The 15,452-nt window shown below is 48.3% G+C and overlaps 1 protein-coding gene across 10 annotated transcripts in view; it reads left to right on the top strand.

Annotated features, from left to right (window-relative positions):
* LOC125958193 (serine/threonine-protein kinase Genghis Khan) overlaps nt 1-15,452 on the top strand; it is a 34,844-nt gene that overhangs the window by 2,780 nt on the left and 16,612 nt on the right. For all 10 annotated transcript variants that reach the window (XM_049691366.1, XM_049691368.1, XM_049691367.1 and 7 more), the window contains one exon: nt 14,933-15,452. This exon is cut by the window's right edge and continues 19 nt beyond it. In XM_049691366.1, coding sequence (XP_049547323.1) covers nt 15,417-15,452 — 36 coding nt within the window. In that variant the 5' untranslated portion in view covers nt 14,933-15,416. The remainder of the gene's footprint in view (nt 1-14,932) is intronic.

The following is a 15,452-nucleotide window of genomic DNA, read 5'->3' as shown; positions in this document are numbered from 1 at the left end:
ATAGGAAATGAGCGCTAGTGTCGCTCCTTTGTTATTAAAACAAAAAAAAAAAGATAACAAGTAAATTATGGAGGGGCTATGTTTAATTCGGGTAAAAAAGGGTTCATTTTTTAAATTTTTTTTGTGCAGAAACCATTCAACCTTCTTTTTCCACCTAAATTACCTATCAAATTATAATTTTTCAAGAATATTTGGTCGTATTTTAAGGAAAGCTTATTAAAAACCAAAGTGTACTTTCTGCGATACCCATCGTAGCTGGGTGCTGCATCATCTGAAATATACAAATCACTATTCTTTTTGATACTTTATCCAAGTAGTCCCGGTAGCCAGGTATTTTGGTTGAATCTGAATTTGATTTTTGTTTTTGAAGATTGCCATGTATGAAACTCTGTTTTTTTTTCTCAAAAATCAACATCTTTATCAGTTCTGCTTCGACTGAAACATTTCACACAATATTCTTGAAAGGATAAGCATTCATGAAAAAATGTAAAAATTAAATATTATCGCCCCCCCTTAAAAAACACCGCGGTCCATATTGATGAGTGTTTTGTGCTATTCGCGCGGAAACCAAACGTCGCAGATGAATCGCAGAAAACAATAGTCAGGCCAAAAGTATGTCAGCACACATTTGTTATACCCCCAGGTTAATGCAGGCTAATGGCCCCTATACTACAGTCTATTCAAAGAGGGGGGCCAACGGCAGTAGCTTACAGCTTGAAAACGCATCTGCAAGAACAAAACACAACACACACACACTACTTTTGTGTGATCGTGATCGTTGATGGTTCTTTATCCCAGACGCTTCCGTGGTCTAGTGGATCCGAATGATGGAGAGGGGAGATAGATTAGAGAGCTGCACGTGAGTTGATACCGGTGCTGCTGTGCTCTGGCTTGCCATCCTGGCTGCTTACTCATGGATGCTTGCATCACTACGCAATATGCCCAATCAATACAGCAACCAGAGCCACAACCTATGTGTGCCAACTTCTTCTTTGTGAGAGGGTTGCAAAGCGGCACAGAACCGTACTTCGTGCTCGGAATATGATCGGGGAAAAAGTCAAGGTAGAGAACGTGAACGTGAACCGCTGGCTGGGCGGGCTGGCTGGTGATCATAGGCGCGATCATTGGGGCGGGGGTGCTGCCGCTAAGAGTGGCTTGGCCATTGGTCACCATCTAACCTAAATCAATGAGAGGGCGAGAGGGAGAGAAAAAGAGCGAGGAGGAGGAATGAAAAGCGTATTGCTGCAATGTTGATTTGACGCAATAAGGAGATGATGATGATGATGACGGCGTTGTGGTGGTGCTCCATTGTGTTTTGTGCGTGTGGCCAGTTGTTTATTATTCAACGTGTCACGTAATTAGCATGTAATGAGGTTACCGTTTTCAATATCTCCCTCGATTGAAACCCAGAACGTTGTGTAAGCAACAAAATTAGTAAATATCAAAAATTGGGAAAAATATATATACACTCCAGTGGAATTCTGCAATGGTCATCCGTATCCGTAGCTTTGATTCTTGGCCTTCGAACCTTCGGGGTTTAAAAAATCGGTGTTCGTATCATTCACCCCCCGGATGGGGATCTTCCTACGCACAATTCATGAAATTGATCTCGTTTGGCTGGCTGGCTGGTGGTGTCGGAAGAGAGAGAGGTGACTAGTGTGCTGGCAACCGGTGGTCTCGCGCCACATACACCTAGCTTCACCCATCATCACCATCATCACCATCACCATCATCAGCAGCAGCAGCAGCTTCGCGGTTTGACCGGTTCGTCAAGCTCAAGGGGTTCGCCGTTGTCGACCGTGGTCGTCACCTTTTATGTCGACAGTTCCGAGCCCCGTGAGTAGTCGAGCCGTGAATTAACGCAACGCAAAGCACCACAGAACAACGCAGAACAACGACAACCCACCCCACCTCCCCACACCACACTACACGATCATCCAGGTTCATCGTTGCCCTCGTTGTGTAAGGTGAGGGAGTCACCGTAAGAAGTGCGTAAAGTGCTCTAGAGTAGCGCCTTCCCTTGAACCCACCGGACACGGGAGACGGACATGGACAAAGAAGAACACACGCGGAGGGAGGAGTGGTGGTTACCATCAATGAGATCATAGCACAGCAACATTACCAGCATTTCGGCGACCAAATACACCACGCAGCATCCGTTGCCGTGTGTCTTGATTGGATTTGATTGAGTTTTTTTTTTGTGTGTGTGAAAGAATCTTCGATCTTAGAACCACTTCGCGTGTCACTCGAGGGGTCTACACCTTAGAGGCAAGGTGTGCCCAGGTCGCGCAATAAATCAACCGCGCCGCTGCTGTTGCTGTTGCTGCTGCAACCTAATTTACTCGTCACGCACGGCGCAACGTTGACCTCTTTTTCTCGGATCTCTCGTCACTGTATGGTCCGTATTCCTCCCCCACCCGAGAAGAGAAGTGACCGCGTCTTCTTCTGGTAGGGATAGAAAATTCCTTAGACGAGCGCTCTCGTGTGTGTGTGCGCGCGCGCCAGGGTGTTTGGTCAGTTTCCCTGTTGATGGCGCGGCGGATTGTGCCCGGCGTGAGAAAGATAAGATTTCATAAACGATGGCTGCACACACCTCGCACCTTTTCTTCCTCTCCATGACTATGTGTGGAGGTGGAGTATTTTTGATGTGGTTGTTGTTGTTGTTGTTGTCGTCGATCATCTTCTACTTCTTCTTCTCTTGTGGAGAGCAGCTTGTTAAATATACCTTCCACCGGTGAGATACGAGGGGCCCCAAAAGAAGTGTAACCGAAGAAGCGCAGGTTATTTTTGAACCTTCCGCCTCCGTCGTCGTCGTCCTCGTCGTCGTCGTTGTCGTCGTTGTACGGCCGTCGTCGTTGTCGTCGTTGTACGGCCGCCGTCGCTGCTCTTGGAACAGCACGGAATAGCCCGAGAGCGAGTGAACGAGCGCGCAGCAGGGTGATGCGTTCTCCCGCGAAGAAAAGTGTCCAATTTTAGATTTACCACGCAACCATCACCCTGTGACGCCCAAGATCTGATGGCTGGTTGATTGCCGCTGGTCGGCTGATCCGGAGAGAGCGAGAGAGATAGAGAAAACGGCACGATTGGTGCCGTGAACCAGCAGGTACAGGTGTGTAGCATAGGAAACTGCGCGAGATTTCTATTGGTAAGAGCCGGTCACCACACAGGAATGTGCGCGATTAATATCGGCGAGATTCTATAGAGCGCTAGTCAGCAGTATGACTCGAGGATTGAGCAACGACGAAACCGTCGGATTGAGGAGAGGTTGAATTTGGTTTTCTTCCTACCAAGTAGTTCTCACACGGAAGCGGGGCACTGCTCCAGTTCCCACCTGATTCAAGGTCCTTCGGCTTGTTGGGGTTCACATAGATGATTTTCGTCGCATCTCATCAGTTCCCGGGCTTTTATCGCCAATTCAATTGACCGCCGACCACAGACCAGCGTTCCGACGGAATACGCAATACCATGTTTGGGTGGCCGGGGTGACACTAATTAAAATAAATAGCCTTTTATGCGGTGCGTTTCGCATTCGCATTTGTTCCTCGGCGCACACGGGCGCAATCCATCATTCTCATCTCGCGTCCAGCACCTAAGTAGCTCCGCACAGGGCCCGGACGCGCGTGCCTAACCACACGTCGCGTCACTGTTTATCGCGACGCATAATCTGCGCCCAATTTGTCCCGGCATTGAATCGACAAATAGTGTAGTGCCTCCGGCGTCATGTGTTCTGCTGCTGGTGGTTCTGTATTAGGTGCGTGCGCGCGTGTGAGCGCTGATGATTATGGGAGCTAATGCTGGCGCTTTAAACAACGAGCAGATGATGGAAAAGGCTCCGACGACTACCACCACCACCACCACCAGTAGCAGTAGCAGTAGCGGTGGGGTCTTGCTTCGGAGCAGACAAATGAGTATTGAACGGCGAGGGCTTGAGTCGCGCGATTTCCATTCTCGGTATTAAGGTCTCGCGCTTGTTGTTTGGCGCCAGGGGAAGTCATGCTTCTAAGCAAACAACACCAAGAGATTTGGGGAGGGGTGGTATACTTAGAGGCGCACACGCAGTCGCCTTTTAAGAGAAGCCGGAAGGGCGCAGCGGCAAGTATCGATTGCAAATGTGAGTTCAAATGATTAGCGCCGATTCGTCATCCCTCGTCAGGATTGATATGCGCTTTAATCAGCAGAAACAACTACAAACAAACACACTCATAGGCCGCGCACGCATGTAAACGGTAGGAGGATCATAAGGAAGTTGCCGCCTGTTGGTGTGTTGTGCTCGCACTGGGTTGCAACCGAGATTGCCACGTTCGTTCCTTGGTTGATGGCAGCAGTGCATCAAGTGGACAACTTGGAGTGTGCATACACGTCAGAGCCATACACGTCGCAGGTGAGAAGTGGTGCATTCCTGGTGCTGGTGCTCTAAAAATCCGTGCAGGAATGAAGAAGAACCATTCCTCGGACTGAGAGGTTACTAAATCTCGCTCGTCGAGTCAGACGACGCGACCTCATCGATCATCATCTGTAATGATCTCACGTTTGCTAACGACGACAACGACGCGCGTTCGTTCGGCCAGCCATGGGCAGGGCAATCAAATTGATTTTTATTCAAATGCAAATATGGTCGATCCGCTGGTGTTGCCGCGGCCGCTACCACAGGATTCTCGCGTCGTCGTCGTTGTGGTCGTCCGTTCACACCCACTACTCATCCTGCGATCTCTGTGTTCTTTGTTCAAAGTTGTAGCTTTGGTGATTGCTTGGTTTGGCGTCGTCGTCGAAGAGAAGAGGGTAGTACAAAGAGCGAACGGGGATTCATTTGTTAGTCGACGTCATAAAATCGCGAGTAGTAATACTATATACCTATACCCTCACACTACTCTGTGGCAGCACCGCTTTATTGGAGTCAGTTCGGTGGCGAAGAGGCTCAGATCTGGGATCCTGTGGATCCGGAGGGGCTGCACACATGGCCATTGCCTCTAGATATAAACCAAATGATTTTATAACTCTTTGCCCATGCTGCTGCTTGTCCAACATTGAAACGGCCGCCAATGCCGCCAATTGCGATGTTTGTAATGTGGAAAGAAAGAAGTCAGACCGTTTTCTGTCTCGCTCTTGGCGTCTCTGATCCCCCCTCCTTCTCCCCCCCCCACTTTGTGTGTGTGTGTGTGTGTGTTGTGCGTGACTCAAAGACATTCTGGACGTTGTTTGAAAGGTCGCCCTCTTATCGTGCAATGTGGCCAAATGTTTGCATTAATTTACTGTTACTCTCTTTATGGTTTTAGGGGCCTTTCTCTAGAACTTTGACACCACATTCAGCTGTTGTTAGAATAGCTTACAGAACGGATCGATTAGTTGATGTATTTTTTCCGTGGATTTTCGGTTGCAAGACGTGTGGATATTAATTTACGTAAACATGTATCCGCCACCATGGCAGAGTATGATTGCTAGGTCAATACCCGAAATCGCGATGATGATTTGCTTACTGACGATGACTAATAGGGCGGAACGTTCAGATGGTGACTCGGGAACTCGTGATTTCAGCACGTAAAAACAATCAAGATCGGCAGCGAGAGAACTCAAAACCGGGTTCCATTTTGAAGTGTCGTCTGACCACTCCATCGCGTATGTTTGCGTACGAATCTTCCATCTTCGGGGCTAAGAGAAGGTGTGCCACCACTAAACCTACGGGCGTCTCTGTGCGACCTCTCGCTGTCTGTCTCTCTAGACCAGGAACCTCCTTATACGCTAAATGAAACCGTATATTGAATCAGCGAGTCCCCCTCGTCACTGCTCATGCCAGTGGCATTGATTTCGAGTTCAATGCTACCGCTCCTGACGCTGAGTCATGGCTCTCTCTCTCTCGCGAACCCTCCATCCAAATGCCATCTAAACATAGGTTCTGGAGAAGGAGAACAACGATGATGGCGATTGCCGTAGTGTGTTGCGTTAAAACAATATTCGCATAAACTGCATGTTTGCATGACGTAATGCGGTCGGTTCCAGGGTTTTTGTTTTGTTTGCAAAAAAGCAATAGTGCTCGTGAATCAGCTCGTCGGTAGTTGTTGTGTGAACTCTCTGTTTGTCGTCTTTTTTTTTCACGAAAAAGAGTAATGTCATCTGACGGAGGCGGCTCCTGAAGGACCTTTTATTAAGTATATCAATCAACCGATAACTCCCAATACATCGACTGCAGCACAGGAAGGCCAGACGCCGTATGTACCGATAAGTTTGCTATCAGCAAACAAAAAAAAAACGTGTGCTACAGCAGTGCGAACTCATTTATCATGCCCACTTCAACTCGGCTTATGGTACCTCCCCCATGCACCACCTGATGGAAGGCCAAGTCGATAAGGAAAGAAGACACGCTCTGATAGGTGATCTAGCCTACGATTGGTTTCGGCATCTGAATCGTGGGGGAAGGAAGGGCGGCAGGTACAACAGAAACGAGTCCAATGACACTCGCTCATGATCCTAATCACCGTTCGTTATGTCACAGATAGATGAACTTTTCCTTCGCCTTTGCGTACGCTACCGCCATCGTCTTGTGACATTTCGTTTGCCATTGTCACACAGACATTACCATCGGCGTGAATGAGGCCTTCGTTTCCGGCGTCTTGGCCTCAACGAGTTCAATCGATCCGATGTTGTGTGTGTGTGTGTGTGTGTGTGTGTGTATGTGTGTGTATGCCTCAAAGACAACTGCTCTTCTGGCGAAAGGCGAAGGAGAAAGGCGAGAAATTCGTCGGTATGCTGTGCATGATGCTGTAGAGCGAGAGTCGGTCACTGGCCGATGCTGCTCAAGGGCTCGGCTATCACTGCCACAACACTATGACTTTCGATCGATTCCTCCTGCCTGCCGCCTCGACGGGTTTCTACCTAAAGGATGTGCGCTGCTTCCTTGATTTTTGGTCTATTTTTATGCTGGGCACCTAGACAGACAGACAGACAGGCAGCAAGACGGACGGACGGACGGACGGGCGAACGGAAGATGCAGCATGATGCGCTCATCCTTTTTATCTCGTTGGGCCACCACCGTACCGATGCGTTGTTTAGAAATGGATTGCATTTTATCGAGTTCACTAACGCACGACGGTGTCTAGCAAGGGTTTGGTTCTAATTCGGGATGAAAAGAAGAGTCAATGACATCGGGTTTCCTATGCGGGGAAAGGATCCCAGGACGTCTCCTGTCTTGGTGCGTTGTGGATGTTGTTAAGATGCAGAGAGTTGTCCAAATGATTATTCGTTTCCTTTGGCATGCCTAGTACTTGTCACTTTTGTCGATGCTCAATAGACTGTTTTCACTGACAATAAAGTTGAAAGACACAAGTTCTATATTATTGTGCTCCCTCATTGTCGTTTTACGGGCAACGTTCTTTTTGTGGTCTATAATGGCAATGAAGGAATTACACTTTGAATTTGTGTAGCGTTCTTATGGAGCTTCTTATCTTCGTCGTGATAGGAAGCAACTCTACAATGACGCCACTCCTATTCACTCATTCAGCTATACGTTTCTTCAGTTACCGGGCACAACAATTTTTTTTATTATTATTTTTTTTATAGAACACGCTAACAACTCGTTTCGAATTCAAAACGTTGTCGGCAGTGTCCATCATGAATGGATGGAATATAGGAAGCGAAATTTCGTCGCCTGCACGTAGCAAAAAATGTTTGGCAAGCAATAAGTTGTTGGAGGTTGTGTTGCATAAGCCACGACCACCAGTCCCAATTGCTAGCCCCAAAAACATCGGCATTTTAAGAGAGATTTAAGATTTTTAACATCGGCAGTAATACTAGTACTAGTCGGCACTATATGTTGTCGTAATCTTGATGTTCATAACGCCCTAGCAATGCGAAGGTTGTTTCTATGATAGAAAAGTGACTTTGAAACGCTCTGCGTACAGCGTAATAAATGTTGAGCATTCGAACCAAGAATCCTCTTCGCTACCGCAGTAGTGAGTGATGTAAGGTGTTAGTGGCTGCAGAATCTTGCTGCATCAAATAAACCACCACTCTACCCGATCCCCCCCTACTACCTTTGGATGTGCTATTCACACTCAGGACACGTCCTCATCCTCCACGTACCGCGTGTCGGTGTGTGGGTTAGTGGTGTGTCAGCGAGTCAGCGAGCGTGTTTGTTTTTCTGTCTCCATCACGTTCTCGAAGTGCAATAGTAATTTTGAATAAAAAAATGAGAAAAATATAGTCTTCTGTCTCTTGGCGGTGCAAGATATCCGCATGACACGTTGCTGCTGCTGCTGCTGCAGGTAGTACATAAGACGCGACGCCGTTGTTATGCCCCGCGCGCTTGTTGTAACTTTTTCTCATCGCGCAGGAATGCAGTTGTCGTCGTCGTCAGTATGAAGTCGTCACGATATGTGCGCTCAAAATAGATGCAATTAATGTCTGTACCTATACTTCTCCTACGGCTAAGCGTGCACTGCACTAACACGCCGCAAAACGGACCGACTAGCGGCAGTACCAACCCCTTCGGTGGTGGTCCAAATGGGGCAGGAGTGCCACTCGCGCTGTGCTGCACTAGTTGATTATTAGCAGCTAGAGGAGGTACGTTAAATGGTTGCGCGCCGCAAACTGCAAGCTTCTCATTTGGTGACCACCACCAAGTGCTCCTCGTGGCACTCCTAGTTCTTGCCCTGCTCTAGCATACAATTCTTTGCACGCGCGCGCGCGCCTGCGATCGTCAACACCACATATTAGCTCTGTCGGTAGCATTTTAGCAAAAACAAACTGTCAGAAGAGAATGTTGAGTGTTTGAGATGGTGTGTTTAGTGTGACGGACGTTTGAGTTACTGCCAGCTTCTTTGCAGATAAGGATTCTCTGCATCCTTACCACGGATGAACTTTGTGGTTCAAGATGCACTGTTTAAAATGTCATTCGGCGTTAGTAATTCGCATAGTTTATGCTACGATCAAGGGAACGCGCTCATTAGGCCCGCCGTCGTCTGTCGTCTGCGGTCAGCGTTCGTTACACAACATTCCAACGCTTCTTACTCTGCTCTCCCTCTTCTCCATTGGTCGCATCCCGTGGTTTGTTTGTTGGTGCTCTATTGTCCGGTATATTGTGGCTCCGCGCGTGCTGCGTCTTTGATGCTGACCGACCACGAGGACAAAACAATACGCACGAGACGAGACGCGAGCACACGACGACTCGTCGACGCGCACATAATCAGCGAGCGTAATGATGGCGATGGGCACGTTTCGAAAGCTAATGACGATGATTGAGTTTTAATCATAGTGCGCTGGTTTGGCCAAGCAAAGGCGGCTGTGGCCAGACAGATGCCACCTCACGCCCCCTCGCTAGCTAATGATCCTGAAGGAGGGAGGAGAAAAGGTGTGGAAAATCTTTACAGGGTTCCGAGAGATACCCAACCGAAGAGCGAATAGTGGGGAGCAGCAAATTGCATGAAAACTGGTGGGTGGTTTAAAAGGAGGAGACGGAGAGAAGGGGGGGAGCCAAGGAGCTTTAAATCTATCTTTGTCGAGGATGGATTTCCAACCGAGTAAATAAAGGAAAATCACTCCTACCACCGAGTGGGGCGAACACCGCGGGGATTGTTTGTGTTTTTTAAACCTTCACTAAACACCAGCCAGTCAACCAGCTGCCGGAGTGCCGGAATAGGGGGAGGTCGATGTCTGTGGTAAGCAAAACATTTTGCGGATTTTCACGAGACGCACCGGGATGGTTGCAGATAGAAGTGTTTCGGACAGGGGAGAGGAAATCGAGAGTTATAATTATATCCAACCAAATAGCGAGATGATGATGAATCGCGAAGGCGTGAGCAAAATGTGTGGACGCCTCCACCGGTCGGTGGTGTGTTGGGTTTGTGTGTGTGTCTGGTGCTGTGGTGTTGTGTGCCGTTGGGTGAAAACGGTATATTTACAATCCTGGCTTAGTATCCTGCTCTGATCCGCTCTGAGCACACAAACCCACTCCGACGCGAGCGAGAGGTTGATTTTCCTCATGGCTTCTGTCACTGCTTCTAGAATAATAATCAACATTCTCTGTTGGTATTCCGCGCGCCCTTTCTCTCTCTCTCTCTCTCTCTCTCTCTAGGCATGTTTATTATTCATGGTTTAATAGGAAGTGGAAGCTGTAGGACGGCGCTAGGCGTCGTGCATTTTCTCTTTAAAACAATTACACCGAAAACAATGCGCAAATCGCGGCTAATTATTAGCTGCCAGCCGCTTCCCCTGCTTCAATCATCATCTTCGCGCCGTCGAGCTCAAAGCTATGCGCTGTGCTATGGACACGAGATGGTATTACTCATTGGCACGTGCAGCATCGACCGTGGCGCGGTGTAAAGCGACGGCACGTCGCCGCACTGCAGCAGAGAAGGAAGGAAAGGGGTAGCGTATGATCGTGCGCTGCGGACGAGTTGTGGCCGCTGCTGCTCCGGTGCACAAAGAAAAGCACCACAGTCAGAGAAAGAGAGCGCGCAATTGAAACTCGATGATGATTGGGCTGGTTTGGATCGAAGGGGGGAAAAGGTTCCTTAGTAGGCGCTAGTGGTCCGCGAGCTTCCCCCCCCCCCCCCCTTTCCTGCGTCACGGACCTGCAAAATGTTGGTCAGTGTGTTACGAGGTGTTACACACCAGATGAGATAGCGGTTATGATGGCGGTGCGGTGGTGGGGCCCCTCTCTGGACAATTACAATGGAAGTATGGTGCGCAAAGTAAAGTTGAAAATTCAAACTTGCGATTGCGTAAAGTTTTGCGATTTTTGGTGGCGAGAATCGTTTCAGTACCGGTAAGAGACCTTTCCTGGCTGGAAAGGGGGAAGGGGGGTTCCTCAGCATCAGCTTTATGGCATGATGCCTCGCTATATCGGTTCGCAATTAGCGAATGTGTTGTGTACAGACGTTATCACGCCGCATCACGACATTAAAGGGTGCTGGCTCAAATTTGCTAGACCTGCCTTCACAACCCATGTACCCGGTGTACCAGATGGGTTGTGGTAGTAGTAGACGGACATGGTCAGAACGTGATACGCGAACGCGCATTTTGTATCTGCTCCAGTTGTTGGCACACACGGCTCTATAGCCTTAGAAGGTTTTTCAAAGTAGAGACGAAGCCTAAGGCGGCATTAGGAGGTTAGGCGCATAATTCCCTTGAGAGGAGACAGACAGAATTCGCGAGCGCGCGCGCGCTCGCGCACCATACGCTGATGCAAAGGAGCCACCCGAAGCAGCGGATCGTAATATATCTATCTATACCTTTAATTTTGCCGATAAATGGATCCCGCGGATTCCTGCAACGAATTGGATTAAGGGCAATTGTCGCGCGAATGTCGTGATCGTCGTCGTTGCGCTGGCGGTCGACCGGCGGTCTGCTGGCCTATGTTGCAACGTCGCAAAGTGGAAACCTGACGCCATGTTTCACACCTTGTGTGTGCTCCTACCTATAACCTTCGCCGCCACGCCATGCTACGCCACGTGTTCCCAGCATGATGTGTCTCCTCCAAATACGGAAGGTGTGCAAGTGCACCGCACTTTGTCATAAATACACTCCTCTCCTCCATATGTGGCTCTATACGATGGGGACGGGCGTCGTCTGCACACCACGGACACAACCTGGTCGTCACTAGCGTCTCGTCTCGTTTCGTTTGTTTTTGTTTCCCCCCTGCCTCGAAAACCATCATGCATCGACACGAAAACTTGGCTTGGCATTGGGCCAGCATAACCGGCAAACGACGAGAGCAAGACATCATTGATGGCGTTTGTTGTTTTGCCATTGATTTCGGCCCCAAAACTGCCGTTTCAATTGGTCGATACAAAAGGATTGATGCCGTTGTTACGGCCGTGTTTACGACGAGCCGTTTTGTAATTTTGTTTTTATTATTTTGATTTTATAGAAAGAAAAAAACATTAACGTGCATGGCGATCACATGGATGATTGATTCGACCCTGACGCTTGGTTGTAGTTTTTAGTCGCTAATCGACGTATAATACAATACTTTCCCTTGTTTCCTTAACACTTGGTCTAGATATCGTTTTTCTATCTTTTTTTCTTCTTTTTTGTGCCTTTCGTATTGCTTGATATTTCGTATCAACATCAAGCACATTTATCAAGCTTTCTATGTAGCGGTTGTGCAATATTGATTTGCTTATGTTGCTCCTGGATAGATGATTCATTTCAGGCCCCAAACCGGGTCGATAAAATTACAAATCACGCCAGGCGCCACGCCAGCATGCATACAGTGGGAAGTCTGGAGATAGTGAGACAGTGAGCGGATAAAAAGGAAGCAAGAATTTTCCATCAGACACCGGTGGTTTGGAGTCTGGCGAGAGAAAAATGGCGAGTTAGTCAGCAGATAGAGATGACCGTTCCATTATCGACTACAGACACTTGGTCTAGACATGCGAAATAGTTGTCGCAATGTTGTTTTTCTCCCAGCTCCTCCTCACCCCCTCCTCTTCCTCCTCCTCCTACCGGTGTGATTGTACATTAAAAAAAAATCACATCCGTAGCAGCATTTCGTCGACGGGGAGGTCTTTTTTTCTACCGTGGAAAGACCGTTCTGTGTATCCATTTGGCTGGCTGGCTGGCTGGCTGCCCATAACAGCGGAAGAGTGTGCAGAAGTGTTTCCACTTACGGTACGTAGTCGATAGTAAACAGTTAACATAAGGTGGCCTCACAGCGTCTAATCCAACTAAACAGCATGAATTACTTCTGCTACTACCTGGTAGAGTGTTTAAAAGTGTTCGCATGGATAATCAGCTCATCGTTATCGTTGTTCACTTACGGGTTTGCGGCTTTGCGCGTTGAGGTGAGGTAACTCAATTTGCGTGACTTTTAAAGCACCATCGAACTATCGTTGGCAGAGAGAAGGAAGTGATGATTCGCGTTAGTTATGAGTTTGATGGGTTTCTCTTCAACAAATGTTCAGTGAGGTGTGTGTCTGTGATATACTTCTTCATTCACCTTGCTCTTCCTGCTGCTGCTGTTCGGCAGTTGGCTCGCAGCAAATAAAAAAAAAATATCAATATTAGTTATGATCACACACAACCACTACTGGGCTACCATTGTGCGTGCAGTAGCAGAAGGGGAAGTGCATGACCGTTTGCCTGGGGCAGTTTAGTACCTTTCCTTTTCCTTTTCGGGTTTGTCTAGCGAGCTCAGTGTAGCCCCCCAATAACGACATCACACATCATGACAGTCCCCGCTGCTTCCAACGGACTATGACTGGCCTAACCTTTGGCCGCAACCTTCTTTTGGCCCAGTTCGTCGTGGTCGTCGAGGAGTGGCTCGTTGAGCTCACCAGTCAGTCAGTCAGTCCGTTAGTCCGTCAGTGGCGGGTTTCTTTTGCTGGAAAATTACTTTATCCGAGTTTCCGAGGGGACACAAGTTTTAGCACGGCGGCTACCGCTACCAGCACCACCGAGATTACGATGGCAACGGCTCACTACGGTCTCGGCGAAGGCGCCACAAATCCTACGGGGTTATTTTTCCTTCTTCTCCCCTGCACGAAACGAGCATAGCTCATGGAGAGACTGCCATGGGGCCCCGCTAAAAGGCACCAGACAACTTTCGGTTCGGGAAAAAAGGGAAAGTAAAGTAACGTTTTCCATTGGAGATTAGACACTACTGTGCCCATGTGGTGGTTGTGGGTGCAAAATGGATCAACCTGTCCCGTCGACGACCAATTCAATCACGCCACAAAGCACAACACGACGGTACTGTTGTGTGCGACGATGGCGCGCTGGTGGTGATGGGACGCGTAGTACCCTGGAAACCGGGTTTTCCTTAACGATTGCAGACAGAGGGGTGAGGACTTTTGGGAAGATGGTTGATTGCATCATTCTTACTGCAATGCTGTCGTCCATTAACTCTTGGTGCACATGGCTGCACCGCTTAGGCACGAAGAGACGAGATAATAAACCTCAGAGGAGAGGCTCATTGACGCATTTGAGTGCATTTTGTTGCCCCTCGAAGACGTTGATTGCTAATTGCTGAAATTAGCTTTTTCTCTTCGATTGCGTAAAAACTATCGGGCTGTGACGAGTGTATTATTAACTAGATTTGCACGCGATGTAACAGCGCTACTGCTCGGTTGTGTTCACATTGAGTTGAACTACGTTTGAATAAACGGTTTAGAGGCAAAAACTTATAGATGAACTGTCTACTCATACGGGACCATAAGAAATCCCAAGCATCGAATTCCATCCATTAGTGCAAACAGGCAAAAAAGCAAAAAATGTGTCTCGGAATAACTCATTGCACCATTATCACCACCAACATTCCCTTCCACATATGCTGCCGCATGCCGATGAAAATGAGTGGCTGCACGAAAAAATGGAGAAGAATTTTTCGCTCCAATAATTCGCTTTGAATTTGCAGACGCCAGTAACAGCGCCAGTCATATTCCGGATGCCTCCGCTCGCTATCTGATACCGGTGCGGCAGATAGACATGTGGCTATACCGGGTGTGGTATTCATGTGCTTGCCCCTTCGTGTGCGGAACGATTCGTTCCTTGGGAGAAAGGGTCTCTAGCTGAAATGATAGTCGGATGCGGTGAGACCGTGACGTTCGGTTCCAGTCGCGGAATTTAGTAACGAGTGTACCGCACGGTATCACACCCGCTTCAAAATTATACCCACGTGGGCGCTGTTTGCACTCCTTGAATGCAATTAGTACGTCCTGGTCCGAGCACAAACAAGATGCATGCATGCTGCTCATGTGGCGACGATGCGGATGCAGACAATGCTGACCGTTTGCACTGTTCCCCGACTAGGAAAATGGAGTATGTCAATCGCACTGTCCGATGAAGCTCTTGCGCCGTGTGGACTGGCTGGACAGTGGTGTGTGGGTCGGTTTGCGAGTGGTGTGTGCTAGGAATCGTAGGAAATCATTTTTATTTTCTAGCTATTTTCTGAAACACTATACTAATATATTTTCTTTTCTTCTTTTTTTATGCTATCCAGGCTAACGATTCATGATCGGAGGACACTGGCGATCAAAGTAACCAAACCAATGGCATTGGACATTGTTTCGTCGTGCGGCCGGTGGTGGCGGTTGTCCTAATGTCGACCGGGGGGCCATCGCCACCGCCATTCGGTTGTGGTTGCATTAGAAGCCGCGGTAGTTTCGCTCCGGTTGGCTTCGGTTGGTACACTTGAACCGGCAGAAGATCGGCATCGATCGTTTACTTGCTCCTGCAACTATTAGCTAACATCGTCGCCACCGCTACATTTCCTAGAGTTTAAATTCACGAAAAGAGAAAAACGGATAGGCAAGAAGACACCGGGGAAAACGGAATCATCGTGGGGCTCACGGTGATTAGCTAGGAACAAATTGTAGTATACCATCATCCCTCTCGCATTGTTCGTGCTCGAAATCTTAGCCTAGTATCACCTAAACGAAGGGAACCAGTTTGTTTGTTTTTTATTCAAAAGCGCACGGATCAAAATGGCTGCCGATCAAAAGGACGTACTCGCAGGGCTG

The sequence above is a fragment of the Anopheles darlingi genome, chromosome 3 (assembly GCF_943734745.1).
Source record: "Anopheles darlingi chromosome 3, idAnoDarlMG_H_01, whole genome shotgun sequence".
NCBI classification, from domain to species: Eukaryota; Metazoa; Arthropoda; class Insecta; order Diptera; family Culicidae; genus Anopheles; species Anopheles darlingi.
Note: the sequence above shows the minus strand (reverse complement) of the source record. Positions and strands in the feature narration are given on the sequence as shown.